This window comes from Lathamus discolor, chromosome 5, assembly GCF_037157495.1.
Source record: "Lathamus discolor isolate bLatDis1 chromosome 5, bLatDis1.hap1, whole genome shotgun sequence".
NCBI lineage: Eukaryota > Metazoa > Chordata > Aves > Psittaciformes > Psittacidae > Lathamus > Lathamus discolor.
Window position 1 is genome coordinate 56,036,343 of NC_088888.1, and position 27,837 is coordinate 56,064,179.

The 27,837-nt window shown below is 38.2% G+C and overlaps 1 protein-coding gene and 1 pseudogene across 2 annotated transcripts in view; one reads left to right on the forward strand and one right to left on the reverse strand.

The window, feature by feature from the left end:
* Window positions 1-340: 340 nt before the first annotated feature.
* LOC136016019 (5S ribosomal RNA) lies at window positions 341-459 on the reverse strand (annotated as a pseudogene).
* An 11,429-nt stretch (window positions 460-11,888) lies between these two features.
* TRDN (triadin) overlaps window positions 11,889-27,837 on the forward strand; it is a 227,868-nt gene continuing 211,919 nt past the window's right edge. The window contains exon 1 of one of the 2 annotated variants that reach the window (XM_065680964.1): window positions 11,889-11,967. Coding sequence is in view for 1 of the 2 variants with exons in the window: in XM_065680963.1 (XP_065537035.1) it covers window positions 18,259-18,280 (22 nt within the window). In the remaining variant the exon portion in view is untranslated. Of the gene's footprint in view, window positions 11,968-18,012; window positions 18,281-27,837 lie in introns of those variants that run through there. The other variant, XM_065680963.1, reaches the window with a different exon arrangement.

The window sequence follows — 27,837 nt, forward strand, 5'->3', positions numbered from 1 at the left end:
TGTGATACCACCGCCGAACGAGTTCGACCGCCCCCAAAGAGAGAGTAGGCCCTTCCAGGTAACTCCCAGTTACCTCCCTGGGCATGACGTGCTGTGGTATGGAATACCTCTTTGGCTAGTTTGGGTCAGGTGTCCTGTCTTTGCTTCCTCCCGGCCTCCCCTTGTCCCCAGCAGAGCATGAGACTCACAAAGTCCTTGGCCAGAATAAACATTACTTAACAACAATTAAAAACAATCGGTGTTATCAGGTCTCTGCCCAGGCTGGAAGTCAAAACACAGAGCTTGCACCAGTTACTAAGAAGGAGCAAAACGGCTCCTGGTAAACCCAGGACAGTATCAAAACCTACAGCACCCGGGATTCCCAGGCAGTCTCCCATCCAAGTACTAACCGAGCCCGACCCTGCTTAGCTTCCAAGATCAGATGAGATTGGGCATTTTCAGGGTCGTGTGGCCATAGGACACCTGGACAATTCTTGTGACTCAGAAACTAAGGAAGACAGAAGCAGGCAGGCTTTTTACAAACTTCACAGCAGTATGTTGGGGACAGAAGTAAACAGAGTATGACAGGCACGTGATTGATCTGGGCCATCTCAGTGCCCACTGTGGGGATCACTGGAGGTGGACAGGCACAATTTTCAGCTATCTTCTAGGAATGTCAAATGTGTTCAGGGGTTTATTATTAGCTATTACAAATCCTCAAATGAGTATGCAACTGGAAATAGAGTGACCCTGCACCTCCATAAAGACTTTTAGACTTCTTTGGAATTTTTCATTCAGTCATTAATTCCATACTATTTCTAATAGTTTGGCATTGGAAAGACTTTCAGAACATACATACTAGTGCTGTTCTTTTACACTGCATAATATGATTACTGAGGGGAGAAATCCTCTCTGCTCCGAGTCCTGTAGCACTTCCTGGATCCCGATTCTTATTTCAACGAGGACATCAGGGGATGCTGTTCTTTAAATTAAGTAAATTGTTTCTGTTACGGGGCTGACAGGAATCACTCAGTATCAAGGTACATGCTGTGATTCCATAGTACTGACCCTCCTACTTGAGAATTACCACTCTAAATTACACTTTTTCTTATCCTTGGCTCAAAACAGGGAAATAAAGTGACCTACGCTTTTCTTTTTTTTCTCCAAGATTTCCCATTCACTGAGAATCTTTCTGGAAGGGCTCAGTCACAAGGTGTGCTGTGTATCTGAGAGTTTCTGGGAGTTGGAAATCCATTCCTCATTTTCTTTAGCCTGTGTACAGGACAGTAAGCAAATGCTGATGGCCAGCGATGACCGCTTTGGTGAAACTCCATCTTCACCAACAAACTGTTTATGTCAGTACACTGTAAAATGACTTGGCAGGGAGAAGAAATAGTGAGAACACAATCAGTTATCCAGTGTGAGTGAATAAATACAGTCACTTACTTAATGCTAATGTATCTTCAATATGCTAGTCTTGAGCAGTAAATGGAAAATGTGTAGTTTTGATCTAACATGGAAGAAATGTTCAGTACTGAAATATGCTCAGAGTCTGGAGCACTGAAAAAAACCAAGCAGAAATATTTGTCTCATTTATAGAGAAATTCTCATCCTTTCTTTTTCATGTGTAACCTTTTCTTTATACAGCTTCTGTTCCTTTGGAATTTAAGAACAATGTTCTTATAGACTTGAAGCTATAGTTATTAATGAGAAATGATAGATCAACCATTACTTGTGAAAGAAATAGCAAAAGAATAAAGCTCTGCTATGGCTATTTAAGGTTTGGGAGGAAAAGATGAAAAAAAATATTTTATATCTGTTGTGATTGCATACTCAAAAAGCAATCACTCTTTCAAAGTTGCCAGGCTCAAATACATTTAAAATGCATTTTAGTCAGTGTGACATAAGGTGTTTCCTAGTCTTTACTACCTACGTAATACATCATAAAAGTCTCTCTGTAGAATACTGACACTTAGGCAGAACAAGCAAAATCTGGGTGCTTGGAGTTCTAAGATGTTTTTTTTCATGTCCGCCATTGGTTTTCGTCATCCAGCTGCCTAGAGCTGAACATCTGGTTGTCTCTAACACATAAGAAATTAATCCCTTATTACACAAGCAGTTATCTTCTGATACTAGAAAACCTAAAAATATAATAAAAAATGTCAAGTGGGAAAAAAGTTATACTCTGACAACAATAAATGCCATGAAGCACATGTGATGCTGCTGCTGCTTTATTTTCTCTTATCATAGAATACTAGAATAGTTAGGGTTGGAAAGGACCTTAAGATCATCTAGTTCCAACCCCCGTGCCATGGGCACGGACACCTTGCACTAAACCGTGTCACCCAAGGCTCTGTCCAACCTGGCCTTGAACACTGCCAGGGATGGAGCATTCACAACTTCCCTGGACAACCCATTCCAGTGCCTCACCACCCTTACAATAAAGAACTTCTTCCTTATATCCAATCTAAACTTCCCCTGTTTAAGGTTTAAACTGTTACCCCTTGTCCTGTCACTATAGTCCCTGATGAAGAGTCCCTCCCCAGCATTTCTATAGGCCCCCTTCAGATACTGGAAGGCTGCTATGAGGTCCCCACGCAGCCTTCTCTTCTCCAGGCTGAACAGACCCAACTTTCTCAGCCTATCTTCATACGGGAGGTGCTCCAGTCCCCTGATCATCCTCGTGGCCTTCCTCTGGACTTGTTCCAACAGTTCCATGTCCTTTTTATGTTGAGGACACAAGAACTGCACACAATACTCCAGGTGAGGTCTCATGAGAGCAGAATAGAGGGGCAGGATCACCTCCTCTGACCTGCTGGTCATGCTCCTTTAATGCAGCCCAGGGTATGGTTGGCTTTCTGGGCTGCGAGCATACACTAAAGCCGGCTCGTGTTCAGTTTGTCATTGACCAACACCCCCAAGTCCTTCTCCGCAGGGCTGCTCTGAATCTCTTCTCTGCCCAGACTGTAGCTGTGCCTGGGATTGCTTTGACCCGCGTGTAGGACCTTGCACTTGTCATGGCTGAACTTCATGAGGTTGGCATTGGTCCACCTTCTAAGCGTGTCAAGGTCCCTCTAGATGGCATTCCTTCCCTCCAGTGTATCAACCGAACCACACAGCTTGGTGTCATTGGTAAACTTGCTGAGGGCGCACTCAATCCCATTGTCCATTTCACCCACAAAGATGTTGAACAAGACCGGTCCCGACACAGATCCCTGAGGGACACCACTCATTACTGGTCTCCAGCAACACTCCTGAGCTTGCAGTAGGTGATCCTTGAATATCAACCAAGAGTCTTGGGCCCCCCTGCCCTCCAGGGCTATATCCCATGGAACCTTACTAAGCAGGCTCCTGAAGAGGCCAAAGTCTGCTTTCCTGAAGCCCACAGCAGTGAGCTTACTGAACACTCTTCTCACTGTCCTGAGGATCTGGAATTCAACCATCTCATGATCGCTGTATCCAAGGCTGCCCTGGAGCATCACATTTCCAACCAGCCCTTCCTTGTTGGTGAGCATGAGGTCAAGCATGGCACCTCTCCTTTTTGGCTCCTCTATTACTTGCAGAAGGAAGTTGTCTTCCACACAATCAAGGAATCCCCTGGATTGCTTGTGCTGGGCCGTACCATCCCTCCAACAGACATCAGAGTGGTTGAAGTCCCCTATGAGAACAAGGGCCTGTGAGTGTGAGGCTGCTCCTGATTAGGAATGATTAGAAAGTATGATGCCAGTCCTGATCCATTGAAATAAATGGTTTCTAACCTATTTGAAGCCTTTCTTTAAATCCACGGAAGTCTAGTTGTGGAGTGTGGTGGTGTGCTCTACAACTCAAAACTTTGATAAGGTTAGGGAAGGTCTATTCCTCTTGATCTGTAACTAACTCCTGTTAAGGTAAAGTGAAAACTGGCATGTGCCATTTAAAATTAATCAGTGAGCCAGCAGTTAGAAAGGCACATCATCCTCTGCTAGGGTGGGATTCACAATTTCTGATAAGCCATTTGAATAAGGATACAAATGTGTATTCGTTTACTTGTGAAATGGTCATAGAAACTATCCTCCAAATCCAGTACCAGACTCTTCAATAAAAATGTGGGCATGTGTGAGGACGGTGTCTTCGCACCAGCATAGTACCTTGCAATGCTTCTTGCTCGGTTCTCTCATCTTAATTTTGTTATATTTTCCTGCTCCGTAGGTAAATTTAGAAATTCCTCTCTGAAACAGGATTCTTGCACTGGAGATTGCTTTAGTGAAACACATTTTAAAGCTACATTTGACTTTTTCCTGAGTAAGTTTTACAGGCATATGTTATTTTTTTCTAGTTTCTTCTAGAAAAGAATGAGAGTTTCCACAGTCTATTCCCTCTGTGTTTCTCTCATATTCTCTGAGAGGTCAGGTACAGGAATGAGGACTATTTTGCAGAGTGGTGAACCCACCTTTTTACCGAAATACTAAGCTCTGTCCTTCTGGATTTAGGTTTGGAGCAATACAAAGATTAAGAAAAAACAAAACATAACAAAACACCCCCCCCCCCAACCCCAAACCCAAAAAACAAACAAACAAACAAAAAAACCCCACCAAATAAAAAAAACAACCAAAACCAAAAAACCCAAACCAAACCCCACAACATAACCACCAAACCAAACCAAAGCATAACCCCTTTCAGGTATTTAGTACTGAACTACTCAATAGTGACCTGACAGGAGACTGCTAAAAACTAATCCTTTGCCTTCAAGCTTTCCTCTTCATTCCAGGTAATTTTTTAGTTCCTTTTTAGTTGCACTGATAGTTATAATAAGAAAAAATAAGATAATTGTATATTAACTGTAAGCCCAGTCAGCTTCTAACCATCAAGGACTTACGTGGATAGTGAGTAGGATGAGTACCTAATGATTTAGTCTTTAGTCAGTGAAAATTAATAGGACTATTTATATTCAGTTCTCAGATATCCCAAGACATTTTCAGCCAAGTGGTCTGTGCATATTTAAAGCAGAAAGAGAGAGAAAGATTACATATTTTTAGTTTAGGAAGAAATACAGCAGAAGTAAATTGATTCATGAACTCATTCTATCTTGGTGCGAAGAATACATGTCAAGTTGAAATCTTCAGTGATTTCAGCAATAGACAAAATTATTACTGCAACTTTTAAAAGTAACATCAGTATCAGAGTAATCTTCAGTATGCTCTGAGTCATAAAGATAATTTGAGTCAGGGGTAAACTATGTGTAAGAATCTGCAGTCCTGAGAGAAGACTTAAATGAAGGACAAGGCCACAGGATTGTTTTTGAAGAGAGTATTTCTACTTATCACAATTCCCATGAAAGATTTTTTTCCCTCTTTGAAAAGTGTTAGACTGCAATGAAGTGTGACATGGATATATTAATACCACTACTCATCCACATTAAAGTTAAAACTTGGTTCATGTCAGCTCCTTACAGTGAGAGCAAGAGTAGGTTCATAGGTCACTTTTGTCCTCATATGCAGGTTAGACATTTTGTTACTAGACTGTATTAAAGTCTTTGCAATGAAAGACCAGCATAACTCTGTACAGCCAATTAGTGGTGTTACAACAAAAAACTTTCCCATGGAATTTTTTGCTAGTCCCCACCATTGACCATCAGGGCTCCAACAGTTGCTTCAGAATGATAAATCTTCCCTTCTTATGCAAATTTTAATTTTATTTTTGACTTTGTCTTTCATTTAGTTTTTAGTCTCCACATTAGATAAATTTTGTGTTGTGCTGATCATCTTCTGTCTAAGCAACCATGCCAAGGGTAACTGTATAGCTCATTTCTGATGGCCCTTGCAAGGCAAAGCAATCCACTGTTTTTCGTCAGGCTGTTTATATGGGAATCCACCTGATTTCTATACACCTAAGGAATAGGTTTGTCTGGATAGTGGAGGGCTTCCACTGGAGCAGCAGGACTCAAATGGTAGCAGTCTGGTAGTCTTCACAGGTAACAACTGCCACTGGTATTGATGCTCCCAAATAGGCAAGGCCAAACAGAGGATGCAGATCAGTAGTATCAGTCAGAACAGCTTGCCAGCCTCTTCTGGTCCGTCTGTCCTTGCAACACACTCAAACTGCCAGAGGACAGGGGCAACTGCATGAGAAATATCAGGGCAATATTTTTTCCAGAATTTCTTTTGTGTCAGATGATTTATAAAGCTAAAGGAATAAATGGTAAGTTCAAGGGATTTTTAATAAAGACTTTGAGATAGACTAGTGAAATAAGGATAGCAAGAGAGACTAACTTCATCTCAAACTAAATGACAGAATCAATCTGACATTGTAAAGATTCAGGTGATGTTTAAAACACTGGAAGACAAAAGATCTAATTTGTGAATGCTAGGTTTTCCAGAGGGAAATAAGAAAGAAAAGAGGCTGTCATTTTGTAAATAACTTTTAAAGGAAATCTTTGCAATCAAGTATGTGTTTCCTGTTTCTGCAATAAAAAGGCAAATCCTTCTGCTGACACGTCATCAAATGTAGTGATAGTAGATTTTCTGATCCTCCAAAATATGGTGAAGGTTTTAAAATTTCTCAGGAAAGGAATGTAGATTAGATATTGACCCATGAAGTAGCTGGGGTTTATTGACACAATCTGACCAATGAACAGACATTTTGGCTATGGAATGATTTTTTCTAGCAGCAGTAGAAAAACACCACTCTGCTCACATCAAGTATCCTTTTTTAATGCTGTTCTTTTGGTAATTCCTTGGTGGATATGGCCAGACAATTTGTTTCTATACTGTGCTAAAATCATGTGATAGATTTACTCCCTTTTTAATGAGGGTATTCTTGAGAATGTTCTCTGCAAAATTAATTTATGAGCTTCACAGCAACCAAAGACTTAAAAAGCAAAGCAGGTGCACTTTTTCTGTTACAAGTTTGCCTTGGCAAATTTGGATCATAAGAACTTTCACACTAGATTATCTTAAATTTCAAATTATGCATTTGCTTTGTCCTTTTCTAAGTCATAAAGGATGGGAGAAAACTAAGCATGCCACCCTTATCTTTCATATACTGGTATATCATGTCCTTTTGGATTTACATTTTGGCATTCAGGTTTTCTAAACATACTTTCTCTCACAACCAAGTTTGCTTCTTTCATTTTGAATAAGTACAAAATGCTGGACTATTTCTTATCACTGATCAGGTGTGAGCAGCGTCTGCTCTGACAACCAGCAAAATTGCAATTGCCACTGGAATTCCTCCACCTTAATGACATCATATTTCTTGCCCATGGCAGTGGGGCTAGAACTAGGTGATCTTTAATGTCCCTTGCAACCCAAACCCTTCTATGATTCTATAATTCAATATTGTGTGGCTGTCAGAAGGCTCAGGCAGAGTATTCCCACCACCAGTGGCTCCTTCTGAACAGCTTCAAAATATGCTCCTTATTCTGTGTGTCTTAAGTATGAACAGTATAAAGACAAGGCATATATATTTAATTTTGCCCTACTGGTTGTGAATGCAAAAATAACAGCTTGATTTGAAAAGGGAACCTTTAAAAACTCTTTCAAGACTAAAGTGTTCATACAAATCACTGTGTTAATTATATATCCTAAAATTTATGCAAATAATCTTTAGTGGTGAATTAATCAATGTTAATCACTTGAAAAATAGCTTTTAAGTGTTTCTTTTTTATAAAAATCTGTCAAAGTATTTAAAATTCTCATGGTGAGCTTACATTTCAATAGTTCTATTTCTTTTTAACAGTGACAGATGGATACTCCCAATGTTGTTTTGGTGTTGAGCAACAGACACGGTAGGTGATCACAGGTGTAAACTACTTACACTGGGTTCTAGATTCTTGCAAAGGTTTGTAAAATAATTATTTAGATTTCACATCTTAATGTTTTATTTTAGAAACCTATGGTACAACAAAAATCTTCCTAATAGTGATGTAAAAAGTGTATCAACTAAGTGAAACACATTCAGGTTAGGCACTTGACCTTTTCTTTTAGAATTGTGGACATAAATTTTTATCAAATCTCAAAATGTGGTAGAAAACAGTTCGCAAGACCAGGGCATGGAAATGGATTTGGATAACTTTTTGTTCATAAATTATTTGGCATACCCGTATCTATTTACTGTGTCAGAGGTGTGTTTATTTCAAATACCTCCTCTGATGAAGGTTAGCACAAATGTAGAAAGTGAGATGGCTGGCTGTTGATCTTCACTGGGCCTCCCTCCAGCTGTGCTGTAGCAGTAGACCCTGTGCTTTGAAACACTCCTAGACCCAGGAACCACAACATGGCTACTGTTCAAGCTGAAGCTACATATATTTCTGCGTCTGGGCCCCTGCTTGAGCTCCTGAGTCCCAAAATCTTCCAGTATTTTGACTTGGGATTTACATAAGCACAATCCTGCACATCTATGCAGCCATAACAGCCTCTCCCAGAACACATCCAGAAAGTGATGGCAGAAAGCTCAGATTTTAACAGCAGGCTGTTCTCACTAAATGTTTAGGTAGATTTGGAGCAATGTAAAAGTTCTTACCCCACAGTAACACATGGCTTATGCATTGGTTACACACAGCACATCAGGATCTAGCCAAGACCTAAATGAAAATTATTAGTGTAGTATAACTGTAAAAATTGAATCCTTAGAAATTCTCTAGAAATCTATTTGATGTGTGTGTGTGGAATGTATTTTCCACACTGAAGTTCATTTTCTTCCTATTAGGGACTATGATGAGGTAAGTTGCTGCCACTCTATGAGGCTACTAGCTAACACTCTATTGAGGAACTACAGGATTTTGCATAATATATCTGTAATGGTCCAAGGAAGTGCAAAACAAGTTGCATACAAAGTTTACAAAATCAAGCTGAAAACTGAGAGCCAAATATCTCAATACTCTCAAGTTATGGACATAAATTTTCCACTCCATAAAGTGTACTATAAAATAATTTTAGAAGAAATAAAAGAGGACAGCAAGGTTTGCAGAGAAGTGTAACAGATACTACATGTACATTTACATTGAGAATACCAAATAATAAAAAACTAGATCTTTAAAACTTATGGCTACCCTTTAGTCATTCACTCCATTCATTCATTCATACATTCATTCATCCGCACATACCTTCCATGACCTGACTCAAATTATCTGCTATGTTGTGCATTCAAAGAAAGACAAAGTGAAGTGACTGCAAAACTTTGAATAACTTAATAAAATTATTGTCTTTCAGTATAATCATAGCATATACATGCTTTCAGTTAAATACTTAAGTTTACAATTACTGGTTGCATATGCAATGCAAGTATGCAAGCAATACAAGTACATAGCCCACATTCTGTCTTGGAAATTTGCCCCAGTTCTCACTTGCTTTACCTGAGACCTTTGATACTCTGAAAATTGGGTTCTAATTGATAGAGTTGGGTGAGGATGAGATTCTATGGTGCCAGGACCTCTACTGTAATCCATGAGCAAAAGGTGATAAAAACTTCTTTCATCCATGCTGTAGCAGGAAAGGTACTTCTTTCCTTGAAACGTTCTTGTATCTCACTCATGACTTCTGCCTGATGAAGCACTGAGATAGATAGCTACACTTTTAAAAGGGTGCACAGTTTGCTTTGCTGCTGCTGCTGTCCCATCTGGAAGCAGCTGAATGCAGAAACAGTGTCCTTCATGAACTCCTTCAAACAGAATCAGATAGATATCAGAAATAGGTTCCATAACAGGATGTTCTTCATCTGGCATCAAACTTGTATCATGGGAGATACTTACACTGTGGCATAGATAAGGGAAATAAAATTTGCTTTTCATGCTTTTTAATGCCTTTTCATTTCCCCTCCAACCACAGTAATGGTTCATTGCTGGTGTGCAAGTGAAGACTGTTTTATGCATACCTGGGCATACATACATCATCAGCGCCATAGGAGAGATTTCTTAGCATAAACTGTGAGAACTTTTTTTAGGAGTTTCTATTCAGTTCAGTTCACTGAGTTACTGTGTTAGATACAATTTTTGTCAGGACTCAGACAAAAAATTTCTGTTTTCTTGAAAGACTGACTTACCTACGCCACAGTCATTGGTGGTTAAAATAAATAGTTTACCAGAAATCTTTCTAAAATATTTTTTATCTTATCATATGAGATTCTGCTCAGGAAGGAGGCTCCATATCTTTGTCTGATTCATCCCTCATCAAAAGGAACAATGTGAAGGAGTCTGTAGGTTAGGGTTTACATCTGAAACTAAAGGAGAGCTGGTCACCTCACAGAATCCTTTGCACTCAGGACTCAGAAATATGGATAAATCCTAGTGATAAAAATCCAAACCACACCACAATGACTGACACAGAAGTTATTTTTGCAGCCAAGAGTCTTATGGTACATGAAGCATTAGTCATGTCTTTTAAATAATTCAAGAGAATATTAATATCCTCCAACTGCCTTGTACTTAAGAGTGACAGGTGTGTTTAAATTAACCTCTCAAAAAACACCCGGACTATTCAAGACATGAGTTTACTTCGGGACCACCAAATTTAAATGCTTGACCTTTCACTCCTTTTGACTCAGTGAAAAGGTTGATAGACCTTCCATGGCCAGATAAGCAAAAAGAGCTTTTGTTCTCTTAGTAATGTATATTGATGGCAGTCTTTTAGTAGGAAAAGAGTAGGAGCAAGTTTATTTCCCAGCTCACTTGTGTTAGTGTTGAGTGGAAGAACTGGTAACATTACACTGAGTGGTTTAAAAATGCCATTAGGATTTAGTCTGCCCGTAGGGTTTGCTGGTCACTGTCAGGGCACTACTGTGACAAATGAAGGGTTGTTTTTTTAACTAAGAAAATAAATGTACTGATGGAGATAGTGGGGTAAGAAATACTCACGTGACAAATGCTGCAGAGGAAGCAGGACGGTGTCATTTTCAGAGCAGGTCTGTCAAGTCAAGAAGCAAATAGGGGGGATTGGGACCATAATCTTGCTTGTGGCATACACGTCTCACTACTTATGGTCTGCCTCTGTGCCTAACCTCCCCGTGGACTGTGCAGGACCCTGATTTCTGTCAGGCACCTCTTTGCAGTATATGGAACATAAACATGATTGTGAACATTAGCTCAAATTTGGTGATATGTGAAAAGTGCACAGTCTGGTTGGTTATACTCCCAGTCCTGCGTTTGTGTAGTTTCAGTGCTGTATGGCCTTTTTTGTTACTGCAGCTGAACCAAAGGATTGTTTTATCCAACTGTCATGCTCTGCTTCTTATTTCTAGAACAGACAGATAACATTTTTTGTTGTTACCTGCAGTGTGAGGAATAGTAGTATCATTATATCTGCCTTCCACAGAGATTAAGTAAAACCCTAGCTAACTTGTCTCTCTGAAACAAAACAAAACAGAAAGACCCAACCCTCCCTTCTCAATTATCTGTTACCTAAGTAACAAGAGACATGGATTTTCCTTGTTCATTATAATGTACCATTGCTAAGTGAAGCAGAATACTAATATCTAGGTTATGTTTGCTTTGCCAGACTTTTTCCTAGGCATGAATTTGAGCAAAAGTCTGAACTGTCCAGGTAGCTCAAGAAAGGGTATGAAGCACAAGTGACCATACAGAAAAATCTTTAAAGAACCAGGAATAAAAATTATTGCCAAATGACCACTTAAAAAAGTGTCCGTGAATTTAAAATATACAAGTACAGTTATAGTTATTTCCAATTACCCATAAAATTATCTCAAGCAAAAACCTTTATACTAGAGGCCAAATGCCCTAATGAAGAAAATAATTGTGTCCCAGTCTGGATTGTTTGACAGTGGCACAACAGCTCGATGTGCTGCCTTGCCGAAACTGGCTACATGACCCCTTCACCCCACAGGGAACAACTGCCAACAGCTCCTTGGCAGCTGTGGTTGGTGCCCGTTGTGCTAGAGCTGCATGGTTTTCTCAGGCCCTGAGAATGCAGCTGGGAGCTTCCAAAAGTCCCCAATGTCCTTGCCTTGCCTTTTGAGCTCTGGGACGCAGCTCAGGATCTTCTACTCTGTATCTCCAGGGTAATAATTTTATTTTCATTTAAAACGTGAATTTGAAAAAAAAAAAAAAAAAAGGTAATTGTTTAACTGTTCCTTAAGGATCATTGTAGTCCTCTGCATTTGGTCTGTGTTCTGCTCTTTCAGGGAGACAGGGGGAGGAATAAGGAAGATGTTGCAATTCTTTTCAGTAAATGCTTTGCAGACAAATAGTCGTTATGGTTTGCATTAGAAAGTTGACTTTGGACATATGTTGGAGCTTGGACAGGAATCTAATGTGATTGACAGTGACAAATGGTGATGTATTATTCAAGAAAACTAGTATATATCTGCAAAGATAAGTGGTAAAGACCTTAATGCTCAAACTTATTCCTCATTTTAAGAGATCCTTTATTTTTTAGACATACTTTTTTCAGTGCAGTTGCAGCTGTCAGCAGTGACAAGGTTGAATTTACTAATTCGTATGTTCCACTTGCACTCTGTCAAGAAGCTAAATTGCCCAATGATAAAGCTTCTCATTTAGATTTTCTATTTAAATAGAGATAATAATAATAAAGTGGGTTCCTCATCTGCAATTCTAGCTTTGATCTGTCCAAGACTGTGTTTAGAATGAGGAAGAAAGAAAGAGTAAACACAAAGAAAAATTGCAGCTATTTTTGAAGCAAACATACTTTTTTATAAATCTGGTTTCTTTCATGTAGTTTCTTTCTTATACCTCATAATTGCTGAAATATTTTGCCTGCTTTATATTTTTGTCTCATTTCTTCTGTATCTGTCTTTCTGTAACAAATAACAGGTGCTAGTTTTATTTTAGTGTTTTGCATCACAGGTTTGTGTTATTGCTGAGTGGGTGACAGACATTGTGGCACACAAAGGGTTAATTCCAGCTTTAGGCTTTTGTATTTCAGGAGTCAGAGAATGATTTATCTGGTGCCAGGAGCTGATATCTATCCCATGTGTGGAAATGCATAGCTCAAGCAGGTCCTAATGTCACAGAGCAAACAGGAACTCAGGAATAAGACAAAAACCTGCTTTAAAAAAAAAAACAAGAGACACACACTGTCTGCAGGACCACTCTTAGGGATGCAACTGTATCACACACACAGGGATGTTGAGGACAAAAAGGCTTGCTTAAACTTGCAAGAAAGGGCTAGGAGGTATAGCTTCTATTGTTCAAGCCTATTTCCACACTCCTGTTGCATTTCCAAACAAAAGCTGCTTAGCTTGGAAGTGGCTTTTGATTCACTGTGCCTAGATCCTGAATGTCTCCTATAAGAAAAGCTAGGAATGAGCCAAAATTCAGATGACCAAGTAGGGCATCTTGTGAAATCCTTGTTTCCTGGAAGCAGTTTTATAATCAGTGGGCCTTTTTGGATGTTAGAAATGGTTCTTTACTCAGTCACACCCACACTGACGTGACATCAGCAGTTTTGCAGTATGATGTCTAATTGGAAGTATTGTCAATGGAAAGTTGAATACTCGGTATCATAAATATTTTATTTTATATCTGCTGACTATTATGTAGCTTTGGAGTAATTTGTTTTTGTGAAATTTAACTTACCAAAAGTCCCTTAGTGAGCTCAGAGTGCCAAGGTGATGTGACCGCAGCTTGTCAGCTGCCCCAGGCAGAGGCTTCTTTACATTCAGACCAGTCTGCCTACAGAGAGAGGATTTCTTAAATACTTGTCAGTTCTTTGCATTAAATGTAGGAGAGATCTACTGCAGATTTAAATGTCTCTGACATATTAAAGAATAAATTGTTTAAAAGCACTATGTATGCAACTCTAATAAAGAAATGATGCAGAATGATTTATGAGAATGTTTAAACATATACCAAGCTTTAACCTAGATCTGATGTGATACTTAGGCCTTGTTTACTTCTGTACTTTGGGTATACTTCACTATATCCAAAGTAAGCCTATAATTTGACCACATTGGTTCAAAAAATATTGCAAGCGTTATTCATAAAATATCAATTAGAAATGTAAAACAATTACTTTAGAGTTGTGTAGTGGTCCACAGAAGGTCACAACTACATCCCTGACCAATCAGAACTTCAAGAACATCTGAATATAAATGCATGCTTCTATTCATACTGAAAAATATAGGGTTTTACCACTGGGACTGGATGAAAATCTTATCTATTAGTAACAGTATTCGTAAACAAAAATCAAACAAAAAAAGGAGTAGAAATGTCTGTTTCAGTAGAAACCGTCTGATGTCTCAAACAAATATTAGTATTTTTCTTCATATGTACATCAAAGTTCAGTGACAGACTTCACCTTAATCCTGTATTTGCTTCTCTGTGTGTCTTTACTATTCACTGGATTGAGTGCCATTCACCTTCTCTCTACCATTACACTTCCATCCTATATGTAGTTCTTATCAGTTGATTACCTTCTGTTTCTGATAATAGCATACTCCCAGAATCCATCAGATATATAGGAGTTAAGGTCACGTTTCCTTTCCTTAACCCTGCTGTGCTGCTGAGCATGGGCTGAGATACAAAGCCCTTTTATTTTGCTTCATTTGATTTTGTAGGACTGAACTCTGAGAATTGCTCAGTAATGTGTCAGCAGACAAGCTCAAATATTGTTCTGCATTTACTTGTTGGGCAACAGTTTTACTTAATTTATCATATGCTTCTTTGCATCACTATGAAACTCCCTTCTCTCATTATCTAGTAATTCAATGTGATCTATTGTCTTTCTATTTTTCCTTTATAATAATATCATTAAGGCAGCCCAGAATCAGATCATAAAGTATTTGTATACTTCTACTTTGATTATATGAACAACACAACTTTTTATCTAAGAGCAGGACTTTTTATTAAGGTCTGTAAAATAGTATAATTCCGACATTTTCCTAAAATAAAATGTTCAAGTAATGGCTTTTCTTTGATTCATCAGTTAAGATTCTTACTGAAATTATCTGAGATCAAGGCATACGGTTACATGCAGACATCTGTAGCAGCATATAGTACTTCATTTTCTCCTCTTCCTAAGTTTGCTGCTTTTCCCCTATCCAGGAAACTATAAAGCAAAGAGAACCTTCATTTTATTATTTTTTTTTTTTTTTTGACGTAAACTTCTACGTCTCAGGAATCTGGTGTGAGAAGGGACACGTAACCTGCTGCTGCAGCTCCTGCCATCACTCCCGAATGTGAGATCTGATCCCAGGACAGTTAATTTACAATATAGTCCCTGTGAATGGGAAGAAAGTACCTAGTGCTAACTTGAGCAAAGAGCATTTTCACTTTGTGCCTGAGACTTGGTGGAAAGAAAATGAGAAAAAATTGTGCGTGTCAAGATTTGGGTATCTCCTGCAAGAACTGAAGTAGTTTCAAATTTTTCAGTTTTGTTATTGCTTGAAATATGAACAAGGAGAGAGAAAGGACATTTTACAAAAAAAGATTTCCAGTCAGGTTAAACAGACAGGGCTCCCACCAAAAGCATTCTTGGTCAGGTTCAGTATATAAACTAGATCAGGGAATTAGTGTTTTTTTGTTGGATGAAGAGGGGTATAGATTTTGTGCTGGCCTTCTGCATAATTCGAATTTCACAGATTAGTGTAGAAGAAGCTCCTAAACTTGGGCCAGGAACTAAACTTCAGATTTTAACAAAACTGCTAAACAGTACTAAACAAAATTTTTAGAACTTCTCTTTCTCAGACTCCTAAAGAAGAAATATGATTTTCTGCATAATTTTCAGATGGTAATGTTCGTTTTTCAAAACAAACTTACATGCACATACACAGTAACAGAACTTGGTTTACCTTAACTCTCTGTATTTTTGTAAAGGCCCTGATTATCTCCAGTAAATATGACACTCATCTCCTTTGACTTTGCCTTTCTTAAAGAAAGCAACTGTATAACTTCCAGTACAGCTGCCTAGAGCTTTACATGTTGTAAGATATTTGTGCATACGACAGCTTGATTCTGCTTTCCAGAATGAATGCTATGCATATACAAGGGAGTCAGAGACTGCCAAGCAGTCCTCTTTCTGACCACTAGGCTGATGTTGTGGAAAATTGATTTCCAGTTGAATTCTCCCACTTCCTCTGCTCTTATATTTTGGTTCAGGATATCAGTCCATAATTGAAGATGAACATAAATAGAAGCAAAGGAAGTAAGGCATGGAGGCGAGAGGACAGGTGGTAGGAGCTAAAATGGAAACAGTGAGGGGCAGACAACCATACACATACAGTTATACAAACAAATGTCTGGGTATAGTCCACAATCTCAGGATCTTGCTGCATAAACTAAGAACAAAATTCAGATATGAATATTTTCCCCAGTTCTCTCTCCTTATATATCCAAACTGAGACGTTATCGTTTTATTTCAGCTTGAATAGTGACACAAGTGAAAGCAATCCTGACTTTGCAATATTGATTAACTCTCTGCTTCAGGTGTTTAGCTGAGATTTTCTCTTACATCACAAGCAAGTAGCATAGCTGTCAAAATGTAGATGACCAAAGATATTTAACTGTTCCTTTAAAATGGAATTATTTCAGCAGAAGAGAAAGAAATACTTAAGAAGGACAGCAGCTTTGACTTAGTATCACACATCCTAGCACCCTTTACTAGCCACTGAGCTATTGTGGGCAGCTGTTTTGTTCATATAAATGTGATTGCAAGAACATTTTAGTATTCATGAATGAGTATTTTTAAAGTAATAAAGTTTTGACTAAAATTGGTTTATCAGCCTTAGTGAGGATAATCTGAAAGATAGTCTAAAGGTCTTAGGAGGATGATTAGAAAAGCACTGACTACTGAGCATCAAGCAATCAAAACTTGTCAGTGGAAAAGATTTGGTTTTGCAAGAAAAAAATCTTTGCAGTAGACTTGAAGAGGAAAAGGAGTGAGCACAGATTGTAAGCTTTGGCTACAAAAGGCTAACATTTTCAGACATGGGCAGGATTGAAGGGTGTTAGAATAGAATGAAGAGTAGAATCCCGATGGTGACTGTAAATTGTTCAAACGAACCTTCACTTCTGTATCTTGTGCACTGGATAAATAGATTCTTTTCCTTACACTTTGCCACAGAGCCAGGTGCTTATATCTCCTGGGCCAGAAGATGAGAAGTGCAAATGCCAGCACATGTAGTAGAGACTACATGGTTCCCTAGCAGAAGAACAGTCCCCTAGTAAGAACAGTTTAAGATGGTTTCTGATTTCATGGGATGATGACATTTATGTACAGGTATGCTGGCTCAAGGGCACATTTTCACTAATTTCATTTTCAAGCTCTTGCCCACATACATAATTCCACAGCAGTGAAATTGCAAGCAAGGCAATAAAAAAGATTGCTCAGGTTTTTAAATTATTATTCTTATTTAAACTGCTAATATTTTTGTTTTTCTAAATGGTTTTAAAATTCCACTTTTCTTCAGTTCTATAAAATCTTGTTTAAAATCACAGATTTTTGTTTCCACGAATCAGACCTAGTAAATAGCTGATCGTGACATATTTGCATATTACCTTCATGCATTTAGACTATATAAAATATAACTATTTACATTTTTAACAGCGCTCTGTAATAGTTAGATGAACTTTTCAGGTATGTGAGATTATTGCAAAAAAAAAAAAAAAAGAGTACTAAAAAAAATCCAAGCTGAAAAAGTTACCAATTTTACAGGTTTCAAATAGTGTCTTACTTGGCTCTGAACTGTGACTAACAATCAAAGTGGAGAAAAATCACCCAAATTTACCCTCCCCCTTAGTCAGCAGTAAGCTTCATAGGACCCTCCCCAAACCAAATAAGGCCAGGAAGAATGTGCTAAGCACTGAGTGTGCTAAGAATAAGTTGAGCTGGGATGGATAAGGTTACTTTGAACTCTATATTTCATGTTTTCTGACATACCCCCCAAAGAACTGCAATTACGCTAGCAAGGCTGCAGGAGCATTGAACAGTTCTTTGCCAGCTCTTTTGGTTTTTTGCTGCCTTTCTGTGCATTCCTGTCCTGTTTATAGCTGGGACGTTTTACTTTTTATTTGTAGTGTGCGTGGTTCTTAGGATATTAGAAAAAACATGCTGAAGATTCACCATAAGGCATGGCTATTTTTGTTAGAAGCTGATACTTTAAACTGAGCTTTAAGTGTTGCCTCTGGAAGTCCTTAGTTTGCTCTGAGAAGGCAGGAGTCTGCAGGGGAGACAGAAAGTTCAGAGGGGCACAAAGAAGAAGAAACAGAATTAGAAAAAGCAGAGGACCTTCCTCCTCCTCAGTCTGCAGTTCCTGCAAGAGTCAGCAACAGTTATATAAGCTTCCACAGTAGATCTTGACCTTTTAAACAGAGTATCTCTTACCATCATCATCATGGCCGAGATTACAGCAGAAGGTACGGTAACTATTTTCAAGTATAATTAACAAAAAATTATGCATATTTTGACAGTGTAGATGATCAAATACGATTTGTTGCTCTTAGCAAATAACTCATTCACTCCAGGATCATTTCATTTTGTTTGTTGGATTGCTTTCTACTTTTCTTTTCTGTTCTTCTTTTTTCTTTTTCATTCCTGTTGCCATTTACTGAAGCTAGATCTCCATACACCTCTAAAAATAGTGTTAGTCTCATTTGCAGAACAACACTGCTTAGGCAGTTCTATTAGAGTGATATAAGAAGGGGAATGTCTGAATGTCAGGTGGTGTTACCCTCAAGCCTTTGCTCAGGTAAAGCTGTGGTAGTCCTGTACAATTGGAGATTTGCCAGGGTTGAAATAGCTTAGTTTGGTGGCCCTGTTTTTTCCACAAAGAGCACTAAGGGTGAACGCTACAGGATGTTACTGAAGGGTAAAAGGTATCAACTCTGCAATTCTTATTCAGGTAAATGTCTAAAGAAGTCAGTGAAAGTTGTGCTGAATTAGTACCCCAGAGCTAGGCCTGCAAGAATGAAAAGCAATTGTATTAACAGGGAAATACATATTCTAAAATATGAATATTTCATATACTTTAATATTTTTTGACCATTCATATTTAAATAACATTTTAGATGCATAACAATATTTTATCAACCACAGTCAGACAGGGAATATATTTAAAATGCAGCTTTCTTTAAATTTAGTACTGAATATTTTAGTTGAATTTTATTCCAACTCTTTTTTTTTTTATCAGTGTTTACCAAAATTTAATAATGACACTGGAAAAAAAAAAAAAAGGCTTTAAACAGTCTTCTGAAAGTCATTTTTATTCTGCTTGTCAAGGTTATATGGTGTTTCAGTGTGGGAAAGTTGTACTTTGCATCTTCCATTTTTCATTGTTATTATTTGTAAGAGGATCTGCAGTAAGTACAATTAGAGAGTGAGCCAGTTGTCTTCTAAAGGACTGGTATTAGGACTATATCAAATTGTATGACAGTCCTGGCCTGATGTCTGATTAGCCACAAGAAGGTGATGTGAGTATGATTTTTGTTATCAGCGGCTGAATGGTTCTATAATTTGCTTCTGGCAGTAACTACTGCCAGAACAGGTGGCTCAGCCTGACAGTCCTAACCGAAATGCTAGTACTTGATTATTTGGATATTCTTAACCTGGTTTGATGGAAACATTGTTTATTTTGTAGCTGCTAGCAGGGAAATCTGTGAAATTCTATTTATCTTCCTAAATGAGTGCATTAATACTATCAGCATCAGAGGAGCAGTGCCACTTGTAAGGTTGCTCAAGCAAAACAATCCCAAACTGGGAAGATTTTTAGTCCAAAATTAACAGCAAAAATGAAATTTTTAATCAGTCTGGAAATGAATTTTCAGTCATTTAGAGTCTGAAAGTGGTTTTTATAGTGCTTTTATAGTGTTTTTACAGATGTTTCTTAGCTGCAACACTGTGTGATTTTCTCCTGTCTATTTTTTCTGTGTAAAGCAATAGACTTCAGGTGATAAAGGGAGCATCAGCTCCACAGTAATCTAACCTTCAGTATAACAGGTAAATAGGCCATATAATTAGTTTGGATTAGTTTGGTTGTGGGAGGGGGAGGTGTTATTTGTTTTTTTCTTACATTTGGAATGGACTTTGTTGATCGGATGATTTTTAAAGTCTGGACCCACGAGATGGAAATTTTACTTATGGCAGAACACAATGAATTCAACCAGGGCTAATGTTTCACTGCATTTTATTTTCATCTGGAGCTACTGTTGGTATTCACAAGGCAGATTTAAACTTCAGAAACATATAGTTTGGACAAATAAGAAGCAACTGAAACACCCCTTGCTTCACACAATTCCTTTTTTATTTTGTTTTCTCCTATGCTACATCCCAGCCCATAATTTTTTGTGTCTTCATGACTTTATGAGGATGGAAGTACCTGCTCCTTGTGGTAGGTATTAACTGTATTTTAGCCACAGATCAGCTAAACTGCCTGTCTCCTTGCCTGTTGAGGTACCATGCTGACATGCCAGAGAGTACAGCACAACAGTGGTTCAGGTTTCAACACCACCATTGCCAGTGTGGCTGCTGGTGTAGAGAGATGGTCCAGGTATCTTTTTCTAGCAGCCTATGCCAATGCCATGATCTATTCAGAGGCAGATGCACAAGGCTGACAGGGTGCTCTGGAAAGGTCAGCATCCTGGTAATGACAATGAGACCAAGTATCTTGAAAATATAGCCACCAAACAATGATCCTGGCCTGCCTACTTGCTTTGCAAGCCACGTGCGCTGCCTATTCATTTCCACAGCTACAATATTTAGTTGTGGACATACTGGTGAAGTGTACCTGATGAGAGACAAAAGGAGACCTCTGAAGACAGCAATTTATAAATGTCCTTAGAAAATTGGCAGGACGTAGGTCTCCTGCCAGCAAATATTTAGGAGAAGATTCCAAAGCATTATCTTCGGCATCTTCATATTACATGTAATTGCAATCACAGAAATATACTATTAAAACGTTTGGGTGACATAGTTTAGTGGAAGGTGTCCCTGCCCATGGCAGGGGGGCTGGAACTAGATGATCCTAAGGTCCTTTCCAACCCTAACTATTCTATGATTCTATGATTCTATGAAAGTCATTAAAACTGTATACAAAAAAAGTCTCAGTACAAAGCACTGTGTCTTTGCAACAGTCTCAGGATCTTTTATTATCATTAGTAGTAGTAGTTGTTGTTGTTGCTGCTGCTGTTGTTATTATTACATTTCAACTGTTACTGAGTACTCTGTGATGGCCAGGGACTTTACTGTCATCCACTTCAGAGCTTGTTTAAAAGCCATGGGAATCTAACTATGCTACTCTGCTGTGTTTATGAACAAGGGGACTGGACTGGACTCAATGGCAGATGTGGTTAGAGCTGCAACCATCAAAATACAAATGCAAAAAGCCTGACACCTCTGAGAAATGGCTTCTACCAAAGTACAGCTTAATTTGTATGTGTAGAATAGCTCCAGCCCTGTAGTTGGTCTGTACTAGTTCCATCTACTGCAGGTCGCTGTAGAGTTGATGGCTCTTCCCTGGCACTTTATGCTCCCTCGCAGGGAAGAATGAGCAGAGACTTAGCTCTGCCTGCTGCAATGCTCTGGAGACTGTGCACTGATCTAATCTGGGGAGGTGAGAAGAGGAGAAAGACAAGGTTTCTATGCCAGCTGTTTGTTTGCCACAATTTATTTCCCCAGCGGAGCAAGGGGGAAGCAGGAGTCAAACAGAAATGTGACAAGAAGTCACAATTCGGTCCTTATTTTGCTGCTGAGAGCTGTGCAACTACACATTTCCTCTGCCTTGGAGCAGGCTGCAAGGAGACAGGGTAGCCCTGAGGCCACACACAGCTTGTCAGTGACAAAATCAAAATTAGCTTCTAGGTTTCTGTGCTTTTTTCAGGCTATTTGATAACTATGAGAAGTTTTAAGATGTAAACCATTTCAAAAGGCAGATTTGACAAGATCTCTGTGCTTGAAGATTAATAGATGTGAAACTGAAAATGCATGAGAAATAATGCACAAGAGCCAGAGAGTAAAATCATAATGACTTCATGAGTGCGATGGCCAGAAGCTAACAGCAGTCTCCAGTTGGCAAAAACTTTAGTGAAGTCACACTACAGGCAGCAGGGAGATAGCTGCTTCTCATGGTAATTCATGAGTTGCTGCTTAAGGTGCTACATGTGCTGACTGAAAAAGGGGGCTAGATGAATAAATTAGATTAGATGATTCATTTTGATAGCTAAAGGCATGTGAGCTGCTTTCTAGCCTTCCGTTAGACTGTTACATAAGCACTGAGTTAGGAGGCTTCTATAGAATTTATTTGCAACAAGTAAATTTGCAAAATGAAAAGATGTCTTATTTTTCTGACTTTCAGTGTTGATGAGGAAGCAGATGGAATACCTTATGCAGTAGGGTAGGGAAAAGACAGTTTTGCTGCTGACTTTTTGAAGGAGTCAGTCTACTCTTCTTTAGAAGCCCCAGGTAAAGTTAACAGCCTAACTACCTACAGAGACAAAATGTCAGAAAACCCAGGACTGCCTGTAAAAAAGTAAGTCTCTGGGGGCAACAGATGCTCCAAATTCTCACTGAAATTCCTTAAAACTTGGATTCCTCTGTGCCTGTGGCCTGGAAAACTGAGCTGGTTAGTTTGGCTGCAGCCTGGCTGCTTTCTCATAGGCTGTTGAGTGTGAGGCCAAAATTTTTAGATGAAGTTTTATGTTTAGGAATTTGTGGGCAGTGTTACTCACAGCTGGTATGATATCTATATGTTCAGTTGGTGCAGAGAAACTCTAATGTATCATTACTTTATGTAGTCCCTAAGAAAATCGGCTAGGTATGTGTCCTGGGTTCAGCAGTAGCAATCATTTTTCTCCTTCTTAGTAGTTGGTGCAGCGCTGTGTTTTGACTTTTGGCCTGGGAACAGCGCTGATAACACAAATGTTTTAGTCTGACCAAGGACTTTCTGGGCCTCATGCTCTGCCAGGGAGGAGGGGAAGCCAGGAGGAAGCAGAGACAGGACACCTGACCCAAACTAGCCAAAGAGGTATTCCATACCACAGCACGTCATGCCCAGGATGTAACGGGGAGTTACCCGGAAGGGTTGGGACTGCGGGGCTGGACTAGGTATTGCTCTGTGCTCGGTTGGGTGGGGCTGTGCGAGTTATTGGTTGGCTGGTGCTGAGGTGTTGTGTTCTCTTCCCTTGTTATTTCCTTTGTCATTATTATTATTGGTGGTAGCAGTAGTGATTTTTGTTATATCTTAGTTACTAATCTGTTCTTATCTCAACCTGTGGGAGTTGCATTCTTTTCGATTCTCCTCTCCGTCCCTCTGGGTGTAGGGGGAGGGCAGGAAGAGGGGGAGTGAGTGAACAACTGCGTGATTTATGGCTGACTTTGTTTAAACCATGACAGTATGGACAGCAGGAAGCCTTAAAACCTGTAAATCAGAGGTTTAAGCTGATGAATTGTGTTGCTAGTCCATGACAGGCTAAAAGTATGTGGGTGCAGTTATCTCATGTTTATGTGTATAGAAACAGCTGGACCATAGGTTTGATTATTTACTCACTTCTTTAAAAAAAGTTTGTGCCCATAAGTATCTGAAACTTATTTTAAGGTTACTTACATAATGAGTAGCATTTTCAAGTTACTGGGGTGTTCAGTTCCCACTGATTTAGAAATTAAATCTATGTGGCTACTTGATTCTCAAAAGTCCCAGTAGTTGCCTTCAGGTGCCTAATCCTTGAAAAACATCTAATCTATAAATATTTGAAGTGCATTTACCCATTGCCTACAATGTAAACACTGAGTAAGAGGTGGATTCATGCTGCTCTTACTGTTCTGCCTTGGGAAGTAGAAACTGGCTTTCACAACACAGGTTTGGCTTCAGTCCAGAACACAGTGATGACAGAGAAAACAGAGCTACCCTCTGAGTCAGGTCAGCTGCTTACAGAAATGGAGAAGCTCTCTTTTTCTTTCTGATACTGATGTTCCCTGTTTTCTGATATGTTTAGAAAGAATGTCAAGTGGACAGTGTTCGTTTACCGGCTTAAACCATATTTAAAGTAGTGGAGAGTGGATTACTTTAAATGAAAAAGACTGAAAAAATATTTAAAAAAATTCTTTTAAATCACCAACTTTAATCAGGATTTAAAACAGCAAATAAGAAACCTGGATTTCAAAACAGCAATTTTAATGTGTTTTGCATATGTCTTCTATCATTCTTTTTCTCAAATTAATGGACACTCCCCCCACACACTGATTATTAATACAGTGTCTGAATGCAGCCTTTCTCACTAAATTTGTGACTTTTACCCTTAGAGAGAATCTATTAAACAGCTCTATGGTTCAGGAGCCATTTATCCAGATTCTTAGCTTTTACATCTTTTCTGTTTGTTTCGGTTTTTATTTTATGACAAAGAATGTTAGATGGTGCATTTCTTTTTTACTAGATAAGAATTTTGTTTTTACTGTGACTTCTGTCAAGCTTCATTAGGATGGAAACTGGAATTCAATTAAAACATTTTAAAACTCTATCTGTGTATCTAAGAAAAATCTTAAATAGAACCTGTTTTGATAAGCTCAGTGATTTCTTAACCAAATATAATATTCTAGAATATTTCTATAGATTGATTTTTGTTTGTAATTTAGTCTGCGTTCTACAAGAATATATAACTGCTAGAGCTCATTTTCTTTCATGTAATATTTAATCAAATGTTAGGAAAACAAAGCATATTTTCTATTTTTTTAATCATAATTACTTCTTGACATAGAATAAGATAATAATTGAGTTCAAATAGTAAAATAATTTGAAATTAAGACCATATTCCTTGCATTCACAAACAGGTTATACTCTCAAAAAAAGTCTATCTTAATTTGACTCTGGCTGCTTTAGCAGTGATTTCCAGTAGCTCAGTGATTTCTTTAACTTTCTTCACAACAATAATAGCTCTTTGTTTAAATAAAAGTGATTTCTATAGACAGCAGTGTCAAAGTGTATTGAGGTGTAAAAGTGTAGTCCTTAGCAGAGGTTTTCTTAATTTCTGATTTAATTTTCAAAATATGTATTTTTAAAAACATTTAAAGAAAACTTCATTTGGTGATTCAAAAAGCACCGACAGTTATATTCCTTGCCTTTCCCCACTGCAGCATCGTCTGGGGCTTATACAGATTTACTAACAAATAAGATTGAAATGTCTTCAATAGTTGGAGATGTATAGATAACTGTAAAACAGCAGCACTGTTCTTTTTATACAGTGCTTTCAAACCAATTCAAAGTATGGCCAAAGGGAACCTTACAGTGATGTGCAGACTTAATATTGCTTTATACTGGCAGGTCAAACTGGTAGCAGGAAACATGAAGTAGCTAAGCAGATCTGAACTGTAAATTCACTGCATTGAAAGACTTAACTTAATGCTATGCAAAACTAGTTATATTTCTTATCCATATGATCCCACTGCCGTGTTTGATCCCACTGCCATGTTGTGTTGTTAGCTTTAAAAGTTTTTATTGGAAATTATGATTATATAATATTTTAGTCTTAACAGTGAATCTTTCCATAAGTCCTTCCTTGGTACACTGGAACATGGCCATTCAGACTTTAGATCCCTGAATAGGAATGTGTTTGAGCAGTATGTGTTGAAAAGAGACCAGCAAGATTCAGCTTCTATTTTTGTTCCTAATATATGCCTACAGCACAGTTGAATTATGTAAGTTATTCCAAGAATTACAAAGCAAGTACATGGCTAGCAAATATTTAACTAATAGTAGAGACAGTAAGACCAATACATGGCAGAGATAATGAGATGGCACTGCCAACACATCTTGTCCTGTCCCACATTCTGTCCTTTTCTTCCTAGCTTCTGATGCTTTTTTCACTCTGTAACAGTCTTCCTTTTCCTCTCCCTCTTCCGAGACCTCACTGATGATACAGCAGGTATTAACTTGCATTGTAACTCAGGTCCCTTCTCTGAACACAAAACATAGCTAGAAGAACGTAAAACACACAGTAAGCAGCTATACTATTCTTCAGAGTCATTAGATTTTGAGGAAAATAGCTGAGCTAACAAAACAGACCATGCAATGTACAGAACCCTAAACAAAAAAGCTAAAGAAGATTCTAGTTTTGTTGTTTATGTTTGGTTTTAGGTTTTTTTGGGGTTGTTTTCTTTTTCACCCCAAACTACCTCATATGCTAAAATTCACCTGTGTTGCAATTTTAGTTAAATCAGTTCAGTTGCTCAAAACTGTGGTCAGTGCTGGGTTTTGCCCTTAGAAATCAGAATGAAAAATCCATGGCTTTAAGTCCTGAATAAGCATCCCTTGAGTCCTGCAGCTGATTTAGGTTTTCTTTTTTTTTTTTTTTTTTTTTTTGAATCAGTCCTACAGCACAGCATGAACTTGTCTCTGCCCTAAAAGTTCTGCTTGGTGCCATATGAAGGCATTTACCATAAGAAAAGAAAATATAAAATGCCAAGCTCAGAGAAACTTTCTTACTGGAGAAGTCTCCTCTTTCTGTCTTCAAAGATAGTTTTAAATAATCCTTTACAAATATGTAATGAGTAAAGACCTGCTACTCCTCATATATGCTTATGTTCTCACAACTTCAAAAGTATCTCTGTACCTTTGCCTGGAGTCAAATTGTCAAAGGCACAATGAATCTAAGCCTTTGTAGCCTCCTTTGGTATGTAAATGAACCCAATTTTTTCCTATATTCCACTATGTAGATTTAAGTTGTGGCTCTCTGTGCATGTCAGGGAGGCTAAATCTTGTTTCAGTCTTCACTAAGAAGTTATTCACAATTGACACAATTACCATAAATATAGTTTTCTGGTAACTGTTTTACCGTTTTTAGAGACATAATTTAATACGTCTATTCAAATGTCAAGATCCTCATTTTGCTTTGACCTTTCCCTCCTATAACAGGCAGGGCATTAATTTGGCTTCAGGTCTATCTATGCAACTCGTCCTGGAGTCAATTGAATGGGTACATGAGCATATATGATGAAGGATACAAGTTAACATAAAGAGGTGATATCATATGTATTTGATGCAGTTCAGGGCATGTACATTTCCTAGTTTTATAATCCAAATATTTAGACTGTAATTGTAACATGAATTTAGTATGATTTCAATTGATTTTCTTTTTTTTATGGGAAATCCTCAAACCCTCTTTCTAGAGGTTTTGTTGCATCGTCATTCATGATAGGATAAAAAAGCTGTGATAACTTCACAAGGAAATATCTAAAGTTCGACTCATCCGTTTGATATTTACTGTTTTGTTTTCGCTTGTCTTGGTATTTTAACAGGAGTATTATTATAACATTAATTATAGCAAAAGGTCTGTGATAGAGGTTAAATGTGAGCCTTATCTACCTGGGACAGCTACATGACTAGATGGCTGACCACATCCAATCACCTGGAGCAGAACCACTACATAATCTGCTCTTAATTTGTGTCACAACAACCTGTAAAGCTGATGAAGATGTTATTTTGGTAGTACAGAGTGAATTCTGAGGACACAAGGGTTTCTCCTGCTTCAAAAATGAAGGGCTCAAAAAGCTTATTTTGTTTGTTTTTTAATCTGTAACTATATTTGATAAATTTATCGCTTTAGTAAGAGCCATGCCAACTCAAAACTAAATATAAGTGGGGTTTTTTTTCACAGAAAGAGTAGTCCTGTTATCAGACGCTCAAGCAGAATTAATCCATGTGAAATACATTTATCTTAAAATCCGTCTCTTGTTCTAGACATTGTAATTTTTTATTGATTACATAAAACCTACCTGAAATGCTCTGGAGAATGTAATGCTCTATTCTGCTGTTAGTAAACCAAATGAAGTGATGTATTTCCAGATCAGTAACCTCCAAAACTCTTTTTTCCCATCCTATTATATCTCTTCCTTCCCCTTCCAGACACAAGTGCAACAAGGCCCTCTGCCCAGCGACATGCCTGTTTCCTTAATTTATCACAAGTGAGAAATCCATAGATTTTTTAATACA